Source organism: Phaethon aethereus (genome assembly GCF_964289735.1).
Source record: "Phaethon aethereus genome assembly, chromosome: 2".
Taxonomy (NCBI): domain Eukaryota; kingdom Metazoa; phylum Chordata; class Aves; order Phaethontiformes; family Phaethontidae; genus Phaethon; species Phaethon aethereus.
The window spans coordinates 79,729,305-79,742,947 of record NC_138582.1 but is presented as its reverse complement, the minus strand read 5'-3'; the positions used below and the strand labels follow the sequence as shown (position 1 = coordinate 79,742,947).

At 41.7% G+C, this 13,643-nt stretch overlaps 1 protein-coding gene across 1 annotated transcript; it reads right to left on the bottom strand.

The window, feature by feature from the left end:
* Positions 1 to 231: 231 nt before the first annotated feature.
* SRD5A1 (steroid 5 alpha-reductase 1) lies at positions 232 to 13,348 on the bottom strand (the record flags this gene model as incomplete). Its single annotated transcript, XM_082015505.1, has 5 exons — positions 232 to 298; positions 3,226 to 3,376; positions 5,127 to 5,228; positions 10,823 to 10,989; positions 13,029 to 13,348. The coding sequence occupies 5 exons, from the start codon at positions 13,346 to 13,348 to the stop codon at positions 232 to 234; spliced, it is 807 nt and encodes a 268-aa protein (XP_081871631.1).
* Positions 13,349 to 13,643: the final 295 nt, after the last annotated feature.

Sequence of the window (13,643 nt, the reverse complement as noted above, 5' to 3'; positions counted from 1 at the left end):
CCTAAGGTACTTATGATAGTGCTCCACTGTTGGAAAAGCTTTTCTGTTCCTATTCACCATGCCCATCAGATCCTGGGTTTTCATTATGAGGAAAAGCAGTAACTAATAGCAGCACTGATGCAAAGGCTTTGTCACAGTGATGATCAGAGTTTGTGGTTAACCAGCCAATGCTTGCAAAGTGTTAGCTGTTACAAAAAGCAGCCACTTCAAAAACAGCATTAAAAGCACAGCTCAGTACACAAACGGGATCACAATTTTTCTGCACTTCGGGTAGTCTTCAAATTTCTCAAGGTACCATCTGAAAAACAAAGACAGAAGCCTGATGAGTACTAAGTCTTCAAAATAGTGTCAAAGAAATTGAGTAATTGTACATTGTGGTCAATTCAATTCATATATTTTCTGGCTACTAACCAGAAAAATGCCTTTAGAGCCTACTCTGTATAGAAAACTGTCATTTACCACACTCATCCTAATGACAGCTAATCACCAACTACAACAAAACAAAGTTACTGATTTCCCATTGCTGACAGCAAACTAGCAGAGGTTTCCCCAGAGCAGCCAGGGAAAGAATAGCCTGTTGTTGTAAAATGTACAGTTAGGCATCCTGAATATTTGTATTTTAGAAGTAGAGGGGAAAAAAACCCCCAACATTCAAGGGGATAACATGTCAAATTATATAATGACTTCATGTGGAAGCAAGTGATGCTCCACAGACTGGAATGACAGACAGTCCTGTTCTGCATAGAAACATCTTCAGTTCCCATCAGGATGTGGATAATCAAACTGAATGTGACAAACATTACACTAGACTTACTGCTAAACCCCCTCAAAGACCATCACTATTTTCAAATACAGTCAATTTTAAAAGAATAAATGCATAGTGCTACCAAATATTATTTGTCTGATCATCATATATAACAAATATATTTACTCCCATTTTCAAATATTTATTCTTCTTTTTTATTTTAGAGAAGCAGAAAGGAATTAACTTCATCTGGGGTCCCCAAAGATGCAGGTATTCATATTAACAGCTAGTTGCAAGATCAAAGCTGGAATAAGCAAAGAACAAAACATGCAATGCATGATTACCTGAAGCTATGGGATACCAGCATTACACTATTTATCCTTTTCAGTCATTTATTCTAAGTTTATCAAACTTACAGACTACACCAAAATATTTCTTCACTTGCATGGAATTTCTACTTTTAGGGGTTTTTTTTCTGTACCCCTCTTCCATTTTAATGCATTTTCTTTTAGTGCAAATTACTCTTCAACAACCTTCAGCATTTCATAAGCTCTGTAAGTCAAGAGCTCTGAAAGAGTTCTGTCAAAAAGCTTAAGATAGACAGAAACATGGAATTTGAGCCTGAAGAACATACAAGGAGAGGCTGAGGAACCTGGCATTTCTGAGTCTGGTGGGGAAAAGACTATGGGGCCCTGTTATTGCTGCCTATAGGTACTGGAAGGGGAGTTAACACTCCCGTTAAGGAGCAAAACTATGAATGAAATGCAGACTCTTGCAGCTGGAATGCAGTGGCCCCATGCAGAAGTGCAGGCCAGAGACAGACTGGCTAGATAGCAGCTCTGCACAAAAGGACATGAACATCCTGGTGGACAAGTTGAACATGAGTCAGTAATGGATCCCTGCAACGATGAAGGCTAACTGCGTACTGGCCTGCTTTAACAAGTATAGAGCCTCCAAGTCAAGAGAAGTGCTTATTCTCCACTGCTCAGCAGTTGAGAGCCTGCATCTGCATTACTGCCTCCAGTTTTCAGCGTCCGGTGCAACAGAGAAGAATCCAGCAGATGGTCATTAAGACAACTGCATAGCTGGAACACATGATGTAATAAGAAAGGTTGAGGGTACTAGGCTTGTTCAGCTTGGAAAAGAAGTTAGAAGGCAGATCTAATTGCAGTCTTCCACTACCTACAGCGATACTAGAGAGAAGACAAAGCCATACTCTCCTTGACAAAGCCATACCCTCTTTGGAGGCACATAGCAAGTGGACAAGTGGCAGGGGATAAAAGTTGCAACATCAAAAATTCCAACTGGGCATTAGGGAAAAACCCTCTTCCCCACGAGAATGAGAAAAATCCTGTTCCGGTGCTTAGCCAGCAACGTGGTGAAACCTCCACCCTTGGAGACACTCAGAACTCAACTGGATGAAGCCCTGGGCAATCTGGTATAGCCTTGTGGTTAGCCCTGGCTGGAGCAGGTCACATCAAATGACTGGATTGGACATCCTTCAGATGCTCCTCCCCATCTAAGCTATTCAATGACTCTGCTCAGTAACAGAAGGTAGTAAAAAAAGGAAAGATGGTCACAGGCAACAGGCTTGGGAGGTTCAGGTTGGATAGTAGGAAACACCTGTTCACTGGGAGTGTAATACAGAACTGGAACACCCACAAACAAGGAGCAGGAAAAACTCCATTTCTGGAGGTTTTCAAGACTCCACTAGACATAGCCATGGCTGCCCTGACACTGTTAGCAATGGCATTTTTTTCAGCCTATTTCCTCCATAAATTCAGATTTATTTCCTCTTATACCACTAAGTTTCAGCATAAGAACCAAAGCAGGAAGCTGAAAATAACCAAAAATAAGATTAAGGTGTTCAAATTCTTTTAAATATGCTATTCCTTAAAGAGAATTCTTTCAAGAAAGAAGTCTTCTCAAACCATGATCCTTCTGTTAGCAGGAAAGCCACATTACGAATACAGTACATTAGCTGTCAGACTGTTTAATTACAGAGCTGAGACTTTATTAAATATCATCTACCAGAACTGTTTTCATATTGTCTATACACTTGATTATAGACAATGTGATAGACTTGACTGTAAAGGATGCCTGTAACAGAAGCCATTAGAGTGATTTTCAAAATTGTAATATTATAGAAACAAGTTTGAGCTGCAAGGGGAAGTATAATATATGATTAAGTAAAGAATTTTCCCCAATGTGTCTATAATCTTTACAGGTCCAGGATGAACTATGACCATTTAAAAGCCATTATTCTGACCGTCTCATTGTACATTGTGTGTGCTTATGCTGCTTAGGCTTAGTACTATCCCTTTGAAATTCTCATATACTCAAAGAATATTCTCTATCTGCAGTAGCAAGTCTTTCACAAGACTTGCTCTGCAACATCCCTATGGGATGAGGCATAATTTGTAAAATGGAAATGAAGTGTGGCATAGAGACAACAGAAATTATAGGACACAAACACTTACTGGTGGTGTTGCTTTGCCCTTGAACCCAAGATGAAAAGCGTACACAACGCAAATGCAAGGCTTTCAATGGTGCAGCACGCAAGGGCAAACCCAAACCATTCCAGGATCTCTCCAAAGAAGTTGGCTCCACTGACATACTCAAACAATCCTCCTAAAACCAGGACAGAAGTTATTTTAAAGGCACCTTAATCAAGATGTCCAATGCTCTTTTTTACTGTAAGTCCAATAAGAACTATATCACCAATGTTTCTATCTATATGATTTTAAAGGCAGTGGAAGCAGTGTTTTTCAGTTCAAGCTGTACTATGAAGGATCACTTCAAACCTCATTCTAAGACAGACCTTCTCCAGCTCCATTTTACCTCTTTAAATCCCGGAAGAAAAGCAGATTTACCAGTATCAGAAGCAATTTCATGTCTTTGTAGATAATTAATTAACAATGATATCAAGCTGGCTCTTTGATAAACTAAACCTTTTTTAAATATGTAAAAATAGAAAATATGCTCCCCTTTAAGAGTCTCAGAAAGTACTGCTAGGGTTAGTTAGCATACAATGTTTAACTTCTTTAATCTGAAGTACTTCAGAAATTAAGTTAATTATGAACAATATTATTATTATGAATTAAAGTTCTAAATTTATTCTCTAGCTTAAAATGTGTTGCCCTTTTGTTCCTGTCCCCCATAAGGTCTACTACTTCAGCCCTGACACTCAGTGAAATAAGTAATTAGCAGTCTGCATTACATGTATTTTATAGCCAATTATGCATAAACAGTCAGTACTCACCTGCTGGGAATTTTATAAAGGAAGAATTTGCACCTTAATTCCAAGGTTAGTGTACAAGTTGGTAACATTTCAGTATGTGCTTTACCAGCGGGACCAAACAAACACATATTTGCCAAGTGTAATAAAGGCCATGTTTTGACCTTGGTTTAATTGCTTTGCTTTTGTGACAAAAAAGAAGCAGAATTCTAGCAGTTTCTAACTTCCTCTGGATTTCTGTCCTCTCTTCCCTGCGCCTCCCTTACTGCAGTGGTTGTTCTCCGATCACCCAAGAACGCTCCGTCTTCATACATGGGACAACAGAAGATGGGCCAGCCACACAGTCACGTAAGTAGCTGAGTACTTTCTGCCTGCCCCCCCCACTGGGATGACAATTTAAGTCTTCTTTCTCCATCCATCTGTGCTTCTCATAAAAGTCGTGGAATGCTATGTTACATTTTTACTACTTTTTAAAACTACAGTCAAAGTTGGTCAAGAAATTCAAAGACTCACACAAGCCACATGATATCGTGAAATAGATCCTTTAGAATACTTGGCTTAAGGGGGAAATAAAATAAAATACTTCCCACACGATAAGATCACTTTTTAAGGTTGACCACTACTTCCAGTTCCCTCTATCATAAGTTACTATTCCCCTTAAAATACACCAAGCTTTAGAAGATCTTCTTTACACAGAATCATTTTAGGTTGGAAGGGACCTCTTGAGATCATTTAGTCCAACTGCTCCCAGCTCAAGCAGAGTCAGCTAGAGCAGGCTGCCCAGCACCACATCCAGTCAGGATTTGAGTATCTCAACAGATTGAGACTCCACAACCTCTTGGAGCAATCCATTCCAGTATTTGACCACTCTCACAGCAAAAAATATGTTCAGATGGAATTTCATGTGGTTTAATTTGTGCCCGGTGCCTTTGGTCCTGTCACTGGGCACTGCTCCTGTCACTGGGCACTGCTAAGAACAGCCTGGCTCCCTCTCCTTCATTCCCTCCCATCAGGTATATATATACATTGCTAAGATCCCCCTGAGCCTTTTCTGCTCCATGCTGAACAGTCCCAGCTCTCTCAGCCTCTCCTCATGCGAGATGTTTCTTTTGCTATATAAATTTCTGTAACATTTTTACTCACCTCTTGGTATCTTGTAACCAGTTTCACCTGGTTTTCTCAGATTTCTGAGAATATGATCAGAATGAATATTGATTGCCATGCCGATCAACCACCCTATAAAACCTGAAGAGAAATATTTAAATAGTATCTTTAATATACTGAGCTGAAGTGCTCAATCAGAAAATAAATTACAGTCTTATCACACGTGTACATTATTACTGCTTTGAAATAACATGCCTAACAGTATATGCATGTCTGGTGACATCTCGCACAATCCCAGTCCCACACTGAGCTCTTCAGTCAGCAGAGCTCACAGTAATCAATCAGTGTCCAGACAGGAAGAGTACTGTAAGTGTAAAGTTTATTATTATGTTGCTAGGCTTACATAAAAGTATGCATGTCCATATATACAGGTGTAATGTGTATATTTCCCTAACTTCCATGTGGAAAATCAAATATATAAAAATTTTAAACACTGAAAGAACCATCCATTCTCATTCCAGTCAAAAGGACACATTTTGGTGTTGTCTTCCCCCCACTTTCTTTAATATTGACAGCAATTCCACAGCAGACTTCTTTGCAATAAAAGGCATAGTGAAACTGTGAAGGAATTGTGCACCATTTACTGTTCTCTTGTGTCAGTGTAAAGGTTAAGCCACCTTGCCAAATAAGTTTTCATAGAAACTGAGATTACTGTAGCATCCCACATCCTTACGTCTTGTTGCCAGCATTGCATGGGATAAATCAAAAGGAATTCAGGACTGAATTTCAGTATTTTCACCCTTCCATTTTGAGTCTCTGGCTACACGTTACCTATGCTCTCTTCCTTTGAAGGCAGCATTCCTTGTTGCTACGAGTAGACAACATTTGTGATCTGATGGTAATATATTGCATTGCTTTGAATCCACCTCCAAAGCTATTGAGTTTTATTTAAATTGCTAAGTAAATGCCAGTGAGGTGCTTCTTGAATAAAGTCACTCTGTTCATACAGCGGAGTGCAGTAAGTTTCCACTAGCAAGCAATCAGGGACTGTAGATGCCAAATGCAAAGTGTCTTCTGTAGTAAAATTTTATCATAATCCTTTCAACTATATATTCAGTGTAACTACACCACCACGAGATGGATTAGATCAATGATTTTACAGACCAATTCATATAAAGACAATATTTGAAAACACAGGGTGAATAATTCAAATACTGTTAAATTCTACTTTTTGGAAAACAGACAATTTTATCTTTTTTTCTTCAAAACAGAGGTCTATCCAAACAGACAATACTGAACTCCTGCTGCATCCAGCAACAGAAATAGTTTGCTTCTCTCAGCATTAGTAATTACGTATCAATTTGCTAATTGCCAGAAAAGATTGAGACTACCTTGGAAAACAAGGCATGTTATTCATGCAAGTAAATAAGCAACTCATTATCTCTATCCATACTATAATTTGAAAGGAAGTTTCTTAACAAGCACACAGATTAATTGTACTTAAATGTAAACAATTATTTCTGCTAATTTACTTCAGTCTTAGCATGAGGAAAAATCTGTACTGAAAATCAGAAATGTATTATTCTTCCTAGAACTGATACTTTCTCAGGAGAGGAAATGAGAGACCCTTTGACTTCTCCAACATGCCACAGTCATTTTGGAGAATGTTACCTGTGTATTCTGTATTAGTATCTGTTTGTAAATTAGTATGTGAACTACTAAGAACTTGTTCAGATAATGCAAAAAGACTGGAGCTTGATTTAAGACTGCCCAGTTACTACAGAAGATCAGTTTGATTCTGTGCATTTTTCTACCCCTGTTATTTGAAAACTACCATATGCCAGAAGGAAACAATCAAATCTCTCGTCATGGACAAGCAGCCGATGAATGCAGGCTATTTTCACAGCACTCCTCTTCAAATTGAAGATGCCCTTTCCCCTGAAGTACTGCATGACCACGTTCCCTGCACCTATACTCTGTGGGCATTGTACTTCACTGGCCTCACCCTCCGATCCTCACCATGGCTGAACCCTGGGACTGCACTCTACAAAATCAAGAGCTGGGTACGTACCATGATCTGCATGACTTGGCTTCCACCTACGGCAACGGCGGATATGTAAACAGGAAGGGAGCCACAGCGTACTCCCATGGATACTCAGATCCACAGGATGCACCACGCAATATAGATGAGCTCACAAGACTATAAAACTCAAGAGGCTTTTTTCCTTCATAAGGATAAACCTGGAGGTTAAGGGCTGAGTTCATACTAGGAGGACACTTGCATAAGAAGGACAGTAACTAGGTCTATATTGCCAAACAACCTAGTGCAACAGAAAAGTACATGCGCGTTGTTGCACAAGTGCCCTCTTCACCCTCACCCATATAGAATCTCATACAAAAAGACCTATTCCTGCTCTGCAGGCTATTTCAGAGTGACAGTATGGTAACTGCTGTCTGGCTCACCTCCCTGCTCCAGGTTTCAAGAACGTGCCGTGCAAAATGCTGGATAGAAACAGCAGGAGGACAGTTTCTACAGCTGCGCTGAAAAGTGCCTGGTAGACACTTCAGGTGAACCAGCGCCTCATCTCAGATTGTGTGGTAGTCTTTCCAAGAAGGCACCAAATCATTTGGAGCATCCAGATATTAAGATAGATACTAACTTGGATACCTTGGTCATGAGACCATATCCAGATATGGACAATGCCTATGCTCTCGTTGTGTCTGTTCTGTGTAGAGCAGAGGTGGCACGTGTGCTTAGTTGCCTGACTGGAAGATGAAAAGCCTCACGCAACAGACTAGGTGCTGATGTTCTGTCGCCTGCACCTTCTGAGTTACAGGTACTGCTCTGCTTCACAGAGCTGCTGTGAATAAAAGCGTTTTGATGCACAGAAGGGTTAGCCATCAACATTAGAAGGAAGTAGTTGAATGGGGATTTGAAGGAGTAAGAAAACACATATGGCATACTGCAAAGGGTTTGATGAAGCTAAAGCAACCAAAGGAAGGAATGAGTTTCCAACTAGAAGTGCAGACAGATTAGGAAAGAACACAAGGGTGAAACATGCAGATGCACATGCCCCTGTTTGTAGCATTCACCACTTTAGGTTATCATGGGTGCTCTTGGGAAGTCACAAGTTTTTTATTGGCACATGTGTGTAAGGTACACTCTGAAAGATTATGAAGTTGTTCCCACATTGGTTTGCAAGCTCATGGTTTTATCAAGTGCTGTACTGCATTTGAAGCAGAATATTTCCATTTCCTCTGAAAACAGATGAGTTCACTGCTCTGAACTAAACCAACACACAGTCCAGAGGGAACCACATCAAAGCTGTATTGCTGCTCCAAATCAATTACTGGTGTAGATATAAGCTATTGCTTTCCCAGAATTAACTCCTAAACATCTGAAAACAGACAGTCAAGCTGTATACTAAGGCTCCACAGAGAGAAGACATCAGTTGATTGAAATCTCCCACCATGATGGTTAGTCAGCCTCACTTCTCCAAATTTCTGTCTTCACTGCAGATTTCATGTCAGCTTCCAACTATTGAACCTTGTTTGGCTGCTACTTGTAGACACTCTCCCATTTCTCTTCCACATGTAACTTCATATAAACTGAAGAGATATCTTGTTATCCCTCAGCAAATATGCTTTCTTGTTATTGTTATTTTCTAATCTTGACTTAATTTTTTTTAGTCATTTTAAACAGAGGCTTAAAGATACTGACAGATGTTTTTCAAGAACTAGAACATAATAGTCCAGTTGTTCAGGGAGTATCCACTGTACAATACAGCGCTTCTGCGTTTGAGTTGACCAAAGCTACAAGCGTAAATTGCAGATATTTGGAGGTACCTAACTGGGATGAATAGCAAATAGGAATTATAAATATCCCCTATGTTCCAGTTATGTTGATGTGCACTACAAGACAAAAAAAAGCCCAAAAGATATTCTAGTTACAGGAATAAAAGAAATGAGAAGTCTTGGGTTCGGCTGTTTCATAGCCATGCCCAACTTCATCTAAAGACTGTAAGAACAGTCTCAAAAAAGCCTGTGAGAGAGACTGTTAAAATAGTTGCCACATATACCAGGAACCTTCACTTTCTTAGTTTTCAGGATAACTTTTTAAAGTATTATTTTGACTTACAATAGTCATGAAAACAACACTTTGCTTATGATTAGCAGTACTGGAAAAAAACATACATATGTTCCAAAAAAGTATTATTTGTAAAAAAACCAAACCCAAACCAAACTAATCCATATACAGAAGTATTCATAACTGAAGGCAGATAAGCCTAACTATTATCATTTATACATTTACATCTTTCAGAAATCCTTGAAACTCAAAAAAACCCCAAGGAAACCTGAGTCTTACTACTTTAATTTTTTAAGATCTTTCATTAAGGAGGAATCGATTTATGGCTCCTGACTCATGATTTGTTTACAGCACTGTATTGAGATCACTTGATTCAGGTACTAAATTAGTCCACCAGAAACAAAGTCTGCATTGCATCAGAGTCTTCAACAATTTTGATCAACAGTTCTTTTAGTCAGTTTTTTATTGGATCCAAGTTTAAGGAGACTGGAATTTCAAAAGTACCAAGAGAATTTCAAGTATATCCAAGTGCCTAGCGCATACTGAATTCATTCCCTTGTACCTCAATTTCTCCGTTTTTAGAGCACAAGCAGTACTGCCTCCTAATCTTGGCAAGAGAATCTACTTCAATTTAAATGTCTTCAATGACATGACAGCTATGACAGACAGTCATGACAGCACGGTGTTCTTCTGCTGTCATCTACAATAACACTGCAATAAAAATAAAAACTTCTTACTCTTGCTATACAAGGCTTGAGAAATCTGGGAGAAATGCTAACTTGCCCTGGCTCCAGAATAACAACAAGAACAGTACTTGGGCAGATCAAGGATCCACACAGCCCAGTATTCTGCCTTCGACTGACAGGGCAAAAAATTCTGGTTTATCTTCAGATCAGAAAGATCATTCTGTAAAGATACCCTTAGAAAATGATACTATGTTTTTGACGGTAGGCAAAAGTAGATGCCTAGGAAACAAAAAATAGGGCAAAGACAGTACATTGTCACTAAACATCTTAGCCTTTTAATCATATGCATGGCTTCAAATATAAATGTAACCTCACTTCCTGATAGGAATGAATGATCAACCCCTCCACCCCCTTCCTCGTGGGCCAGTTTTGTTCCTTCACAAAGCCCACACTATATGCATGTGTATATATCCTAGCACCACGGAGTTTTGGCATTAGAAGTGCTGTCTTGGTATCCAGCAGCTACCCTTATTGGATTGTTACTTGGTGAATTTGTTCACTTCTGGTTGACTGCATACAAACCTTTAGTACCTACAACATCAAGAAACAAGGGATTTCATGTTATGTGGAAAATCTGCTTTGTTTGTTCTAAATCTGTATGCTGCTAGTGCCATTTAATGCTTCAAGTTCCTATCTTCAAAAAAAAACATGACCCATATTTACTTTGCCGTTAAAGAATAAAGATGACAGTCAGCTTGTCTAGCACTGATACTGTAGGAATAAGTGTCAGTTCACAGTCCTAAAGTAAAAAATGTTAAACGGCTTCCAGCTACAGCAAACAAGACAATTAACCATGAGAAAAGCTATAAAATGGGATTGAAGATACTATAAAATTATAATAAGAAATAAAAAGTTGTGAAGACAAACTATGCCAATTGTTCTCATAACATGTTTTAACTCACCTATAATGAAACATGGATCTTTTAACCAGCCTGGAGGGTATTCTGCATAGTTGCTTAAGCTTCGGCCTTGCAAGTATCCATTGTAAACACAGAAGAGAAGTGCTAGCACAAAAGTGAAAAATGGTGTTGGTTTTCCTTCCCGGATCAGAAGAGGAAATATGAGTGCCCTATAGTGAACAGGGAAAGAAAAATTGTTGCATTAACAAACAGAAGATATACTCTTGATATCCAAAACTGTTAAATCCATAATCCATATTATCCTGCTTTTCAAATTCTCAGCAGAGACTTTGATCCCAGTTCACAAAGATGGTTATGCTTGCTTTAACATCGAAACATTAATTTTGCTGCCTAATCCGAATTACAAGATCAGTCCTCTCTCCCCTTCTGACAGAAATGTTCAATTTTGCATCCAAGGCAATTACTTTGACCAGAGCACTAAAGGGAACTGATGTTAAGCACAGCTTATTTTTGTCCTCCTTCATTCCTAAATCCTCAGTGGCATCATCAACCTTTCTGAAACAAGCCAGGTTTCAATCCCTACCCCAAATCCACCAGCACTTTCAGGGGGGAAAGTCAATCCCCGTGAAATTAAGCTAATTGAGCTCAGTTTCCTCCTTGCCCTAAAAGTCACTGAAAAACATTAATTGCTTTGCCTTGACAATCTTGGTCTACCCTATGACACCTATTAAAAATGTGACAAATCCTCAACTGCCATCCCATTTGGGAAAGGAATCTTGATTGCTTTTCCTGCGGGATTACGTGAGTAAACAAACAAGCGCCAAACAAGAAAAGCAAGTGAATGTTTTTGTGCTCTGCCCCATAGGACTAGGCAACTCCCAATTGCCTATCAATTTAATTACAATCTGTAATGACATAGGAGCAGGATTCTTGAAGCCTGAGCATTCTTCATGTGTTTTCCAGCTACCCAGAGACTACTGCTTCAAAGGAGCCTTTCCAGAGGAAGCAAAACTGTAATTGCTTTCAAGAAAGCGTCACAAATTCATTAATATGGTTATTTAAAGCCCGCTACATTACAACAAATGGAATTGGGTAACAGAGGTCTCTCCCAGTCTACATTCACCTACAGATCAGTCCCTCAGTCCAGCAATAGCAATAAGCAACTGGAAAAAAGAAACCGCGGTACAGCTCAGCCTTCTACACAAACCTTTGCCTTGCGTTTCTAGCTTTTCCCAGACATCGAGGACGAGATAAGATCCCATGCCAAAGCTAATCTCTTTACTCATAAGAGCAGAAAAAGATGGAGTAAGGGGACACTCCTGGGTTTGCAAAGCCAGTCAGCCACCAGGCCAACCGTACGTTGCATCTCTCTCGACCGTGAGGATGGGGGGAGTACTTCCCGTCAAAAGCAACCGCCTCTCGCAGTAAGCGCTGGAAAACAACTGTGCATCAGCCATGCACTCAGCTTAAAATGAGCCTGGCAAATCTATCTCTGTTGAATTAGTACGGTGGCAAAATTACTCGTGGAGCGTTACCAGTAACTATTGTCAATGACTTGAAGGGAACAGCAAAATCTTACCTGACCCAAATACCATTGACTACCTGGTAACATGAGGCACTCAGCTTTGACAGTATTTTAATGAAACATTGAATACCCTGAGCTGGAAGGGACCCACAAGGATCATCAAGTCCAACTCCTGAAACGAACACTGGAAAATAGCTACTGTTTCACAATATTAAAGTTAGACTGGACTTTCCTCACCCTGCGTCCTTAAGACTACCTGGTCAAGTCATTGCTTAAACAGGGGCCATCACAAGAGCGACAGCTCTAGCGTACAGACGATACGGCTATAATGAACACTCCGTTTTTATGCCATTTCCAGAAGGCACAGTAGCACTCCACTGCACACCCCGCGGCAGCAAAACCAAGCAGCAAGCACCGCACCGCCACCATTATTTGCTCAGGTCACATAAAAACCTTAACGTAGAGAAGCAGAAAAGACTTTAGCGATTATTACATTAAGTAATTAAAATTAATTAACAGCAGAATCTCAATCCCTGCAGAGAGGTAACAGTAGTCGGGCGTGTCTATCAAGTTTGACCCCGAACGGCCACAGAACGGCCCTTCTCCTGCCAGCAGCCACCCCCCCGCTTTCGGGCACGCCCGAAGGGCAGCACCCGGCCAGGCGCCCCGGCACAGGAGCCCCGCCGCTGCCCGCGTCCCCCCGCCCCGGCCGCGGGGCCGCACCTGTGCGCGTAGTGCACGACGAAGCAGCCCAGCAGCAGGCGGTTGGGCCAGGCGGCAGCCGCCCCGCCGCAGGCAGCGAGACCAAGCGGGACCAGGAGGGAGGGCAGCTCCTGCAGCGCCCAGGCGGGGCGGGCGGGCAGCAGCCAGCCGAAGCGCCGCGAGGAGTAGCGGCCGTAGGGCATGGGGATGAAGCGGAGCAGCAGGGCGGAGGCGGCGCCCAGCGCCATCAGCCCGTAGGAGAGGAGCTCCAGCAGCCGCTGCTCCTCCGGGCCCGACACCCGCCGCCAGAACCCGCACACACCGCTGCCGCTCATCCCCATTCTGTGCCACAGACACGCGCCCTGCCGCCTCCATTCATCCGGACGGCCAGCGGCACGCCCACCGGTGCCTCCGACCAATCGGCGCCGGGGGCGCTGCCTGTACCGCCCTCTCTGTCCTCCGGTTGGTGGGGCCGCCGCGGGAGGGCGGTGGAGCTTGGGAGCGGAAGTTCCGCCGGGGCGGGAGCGGCGCGACGTGCCGCCGCCCGGAAGGAGCGCCGGGGGATGGTCCGCGCATGCGCGTGGCGGCGGGAGCACGAGGCGCCGGAGCCGTTCGGCCCGGCGGTCCGTCAAGGCA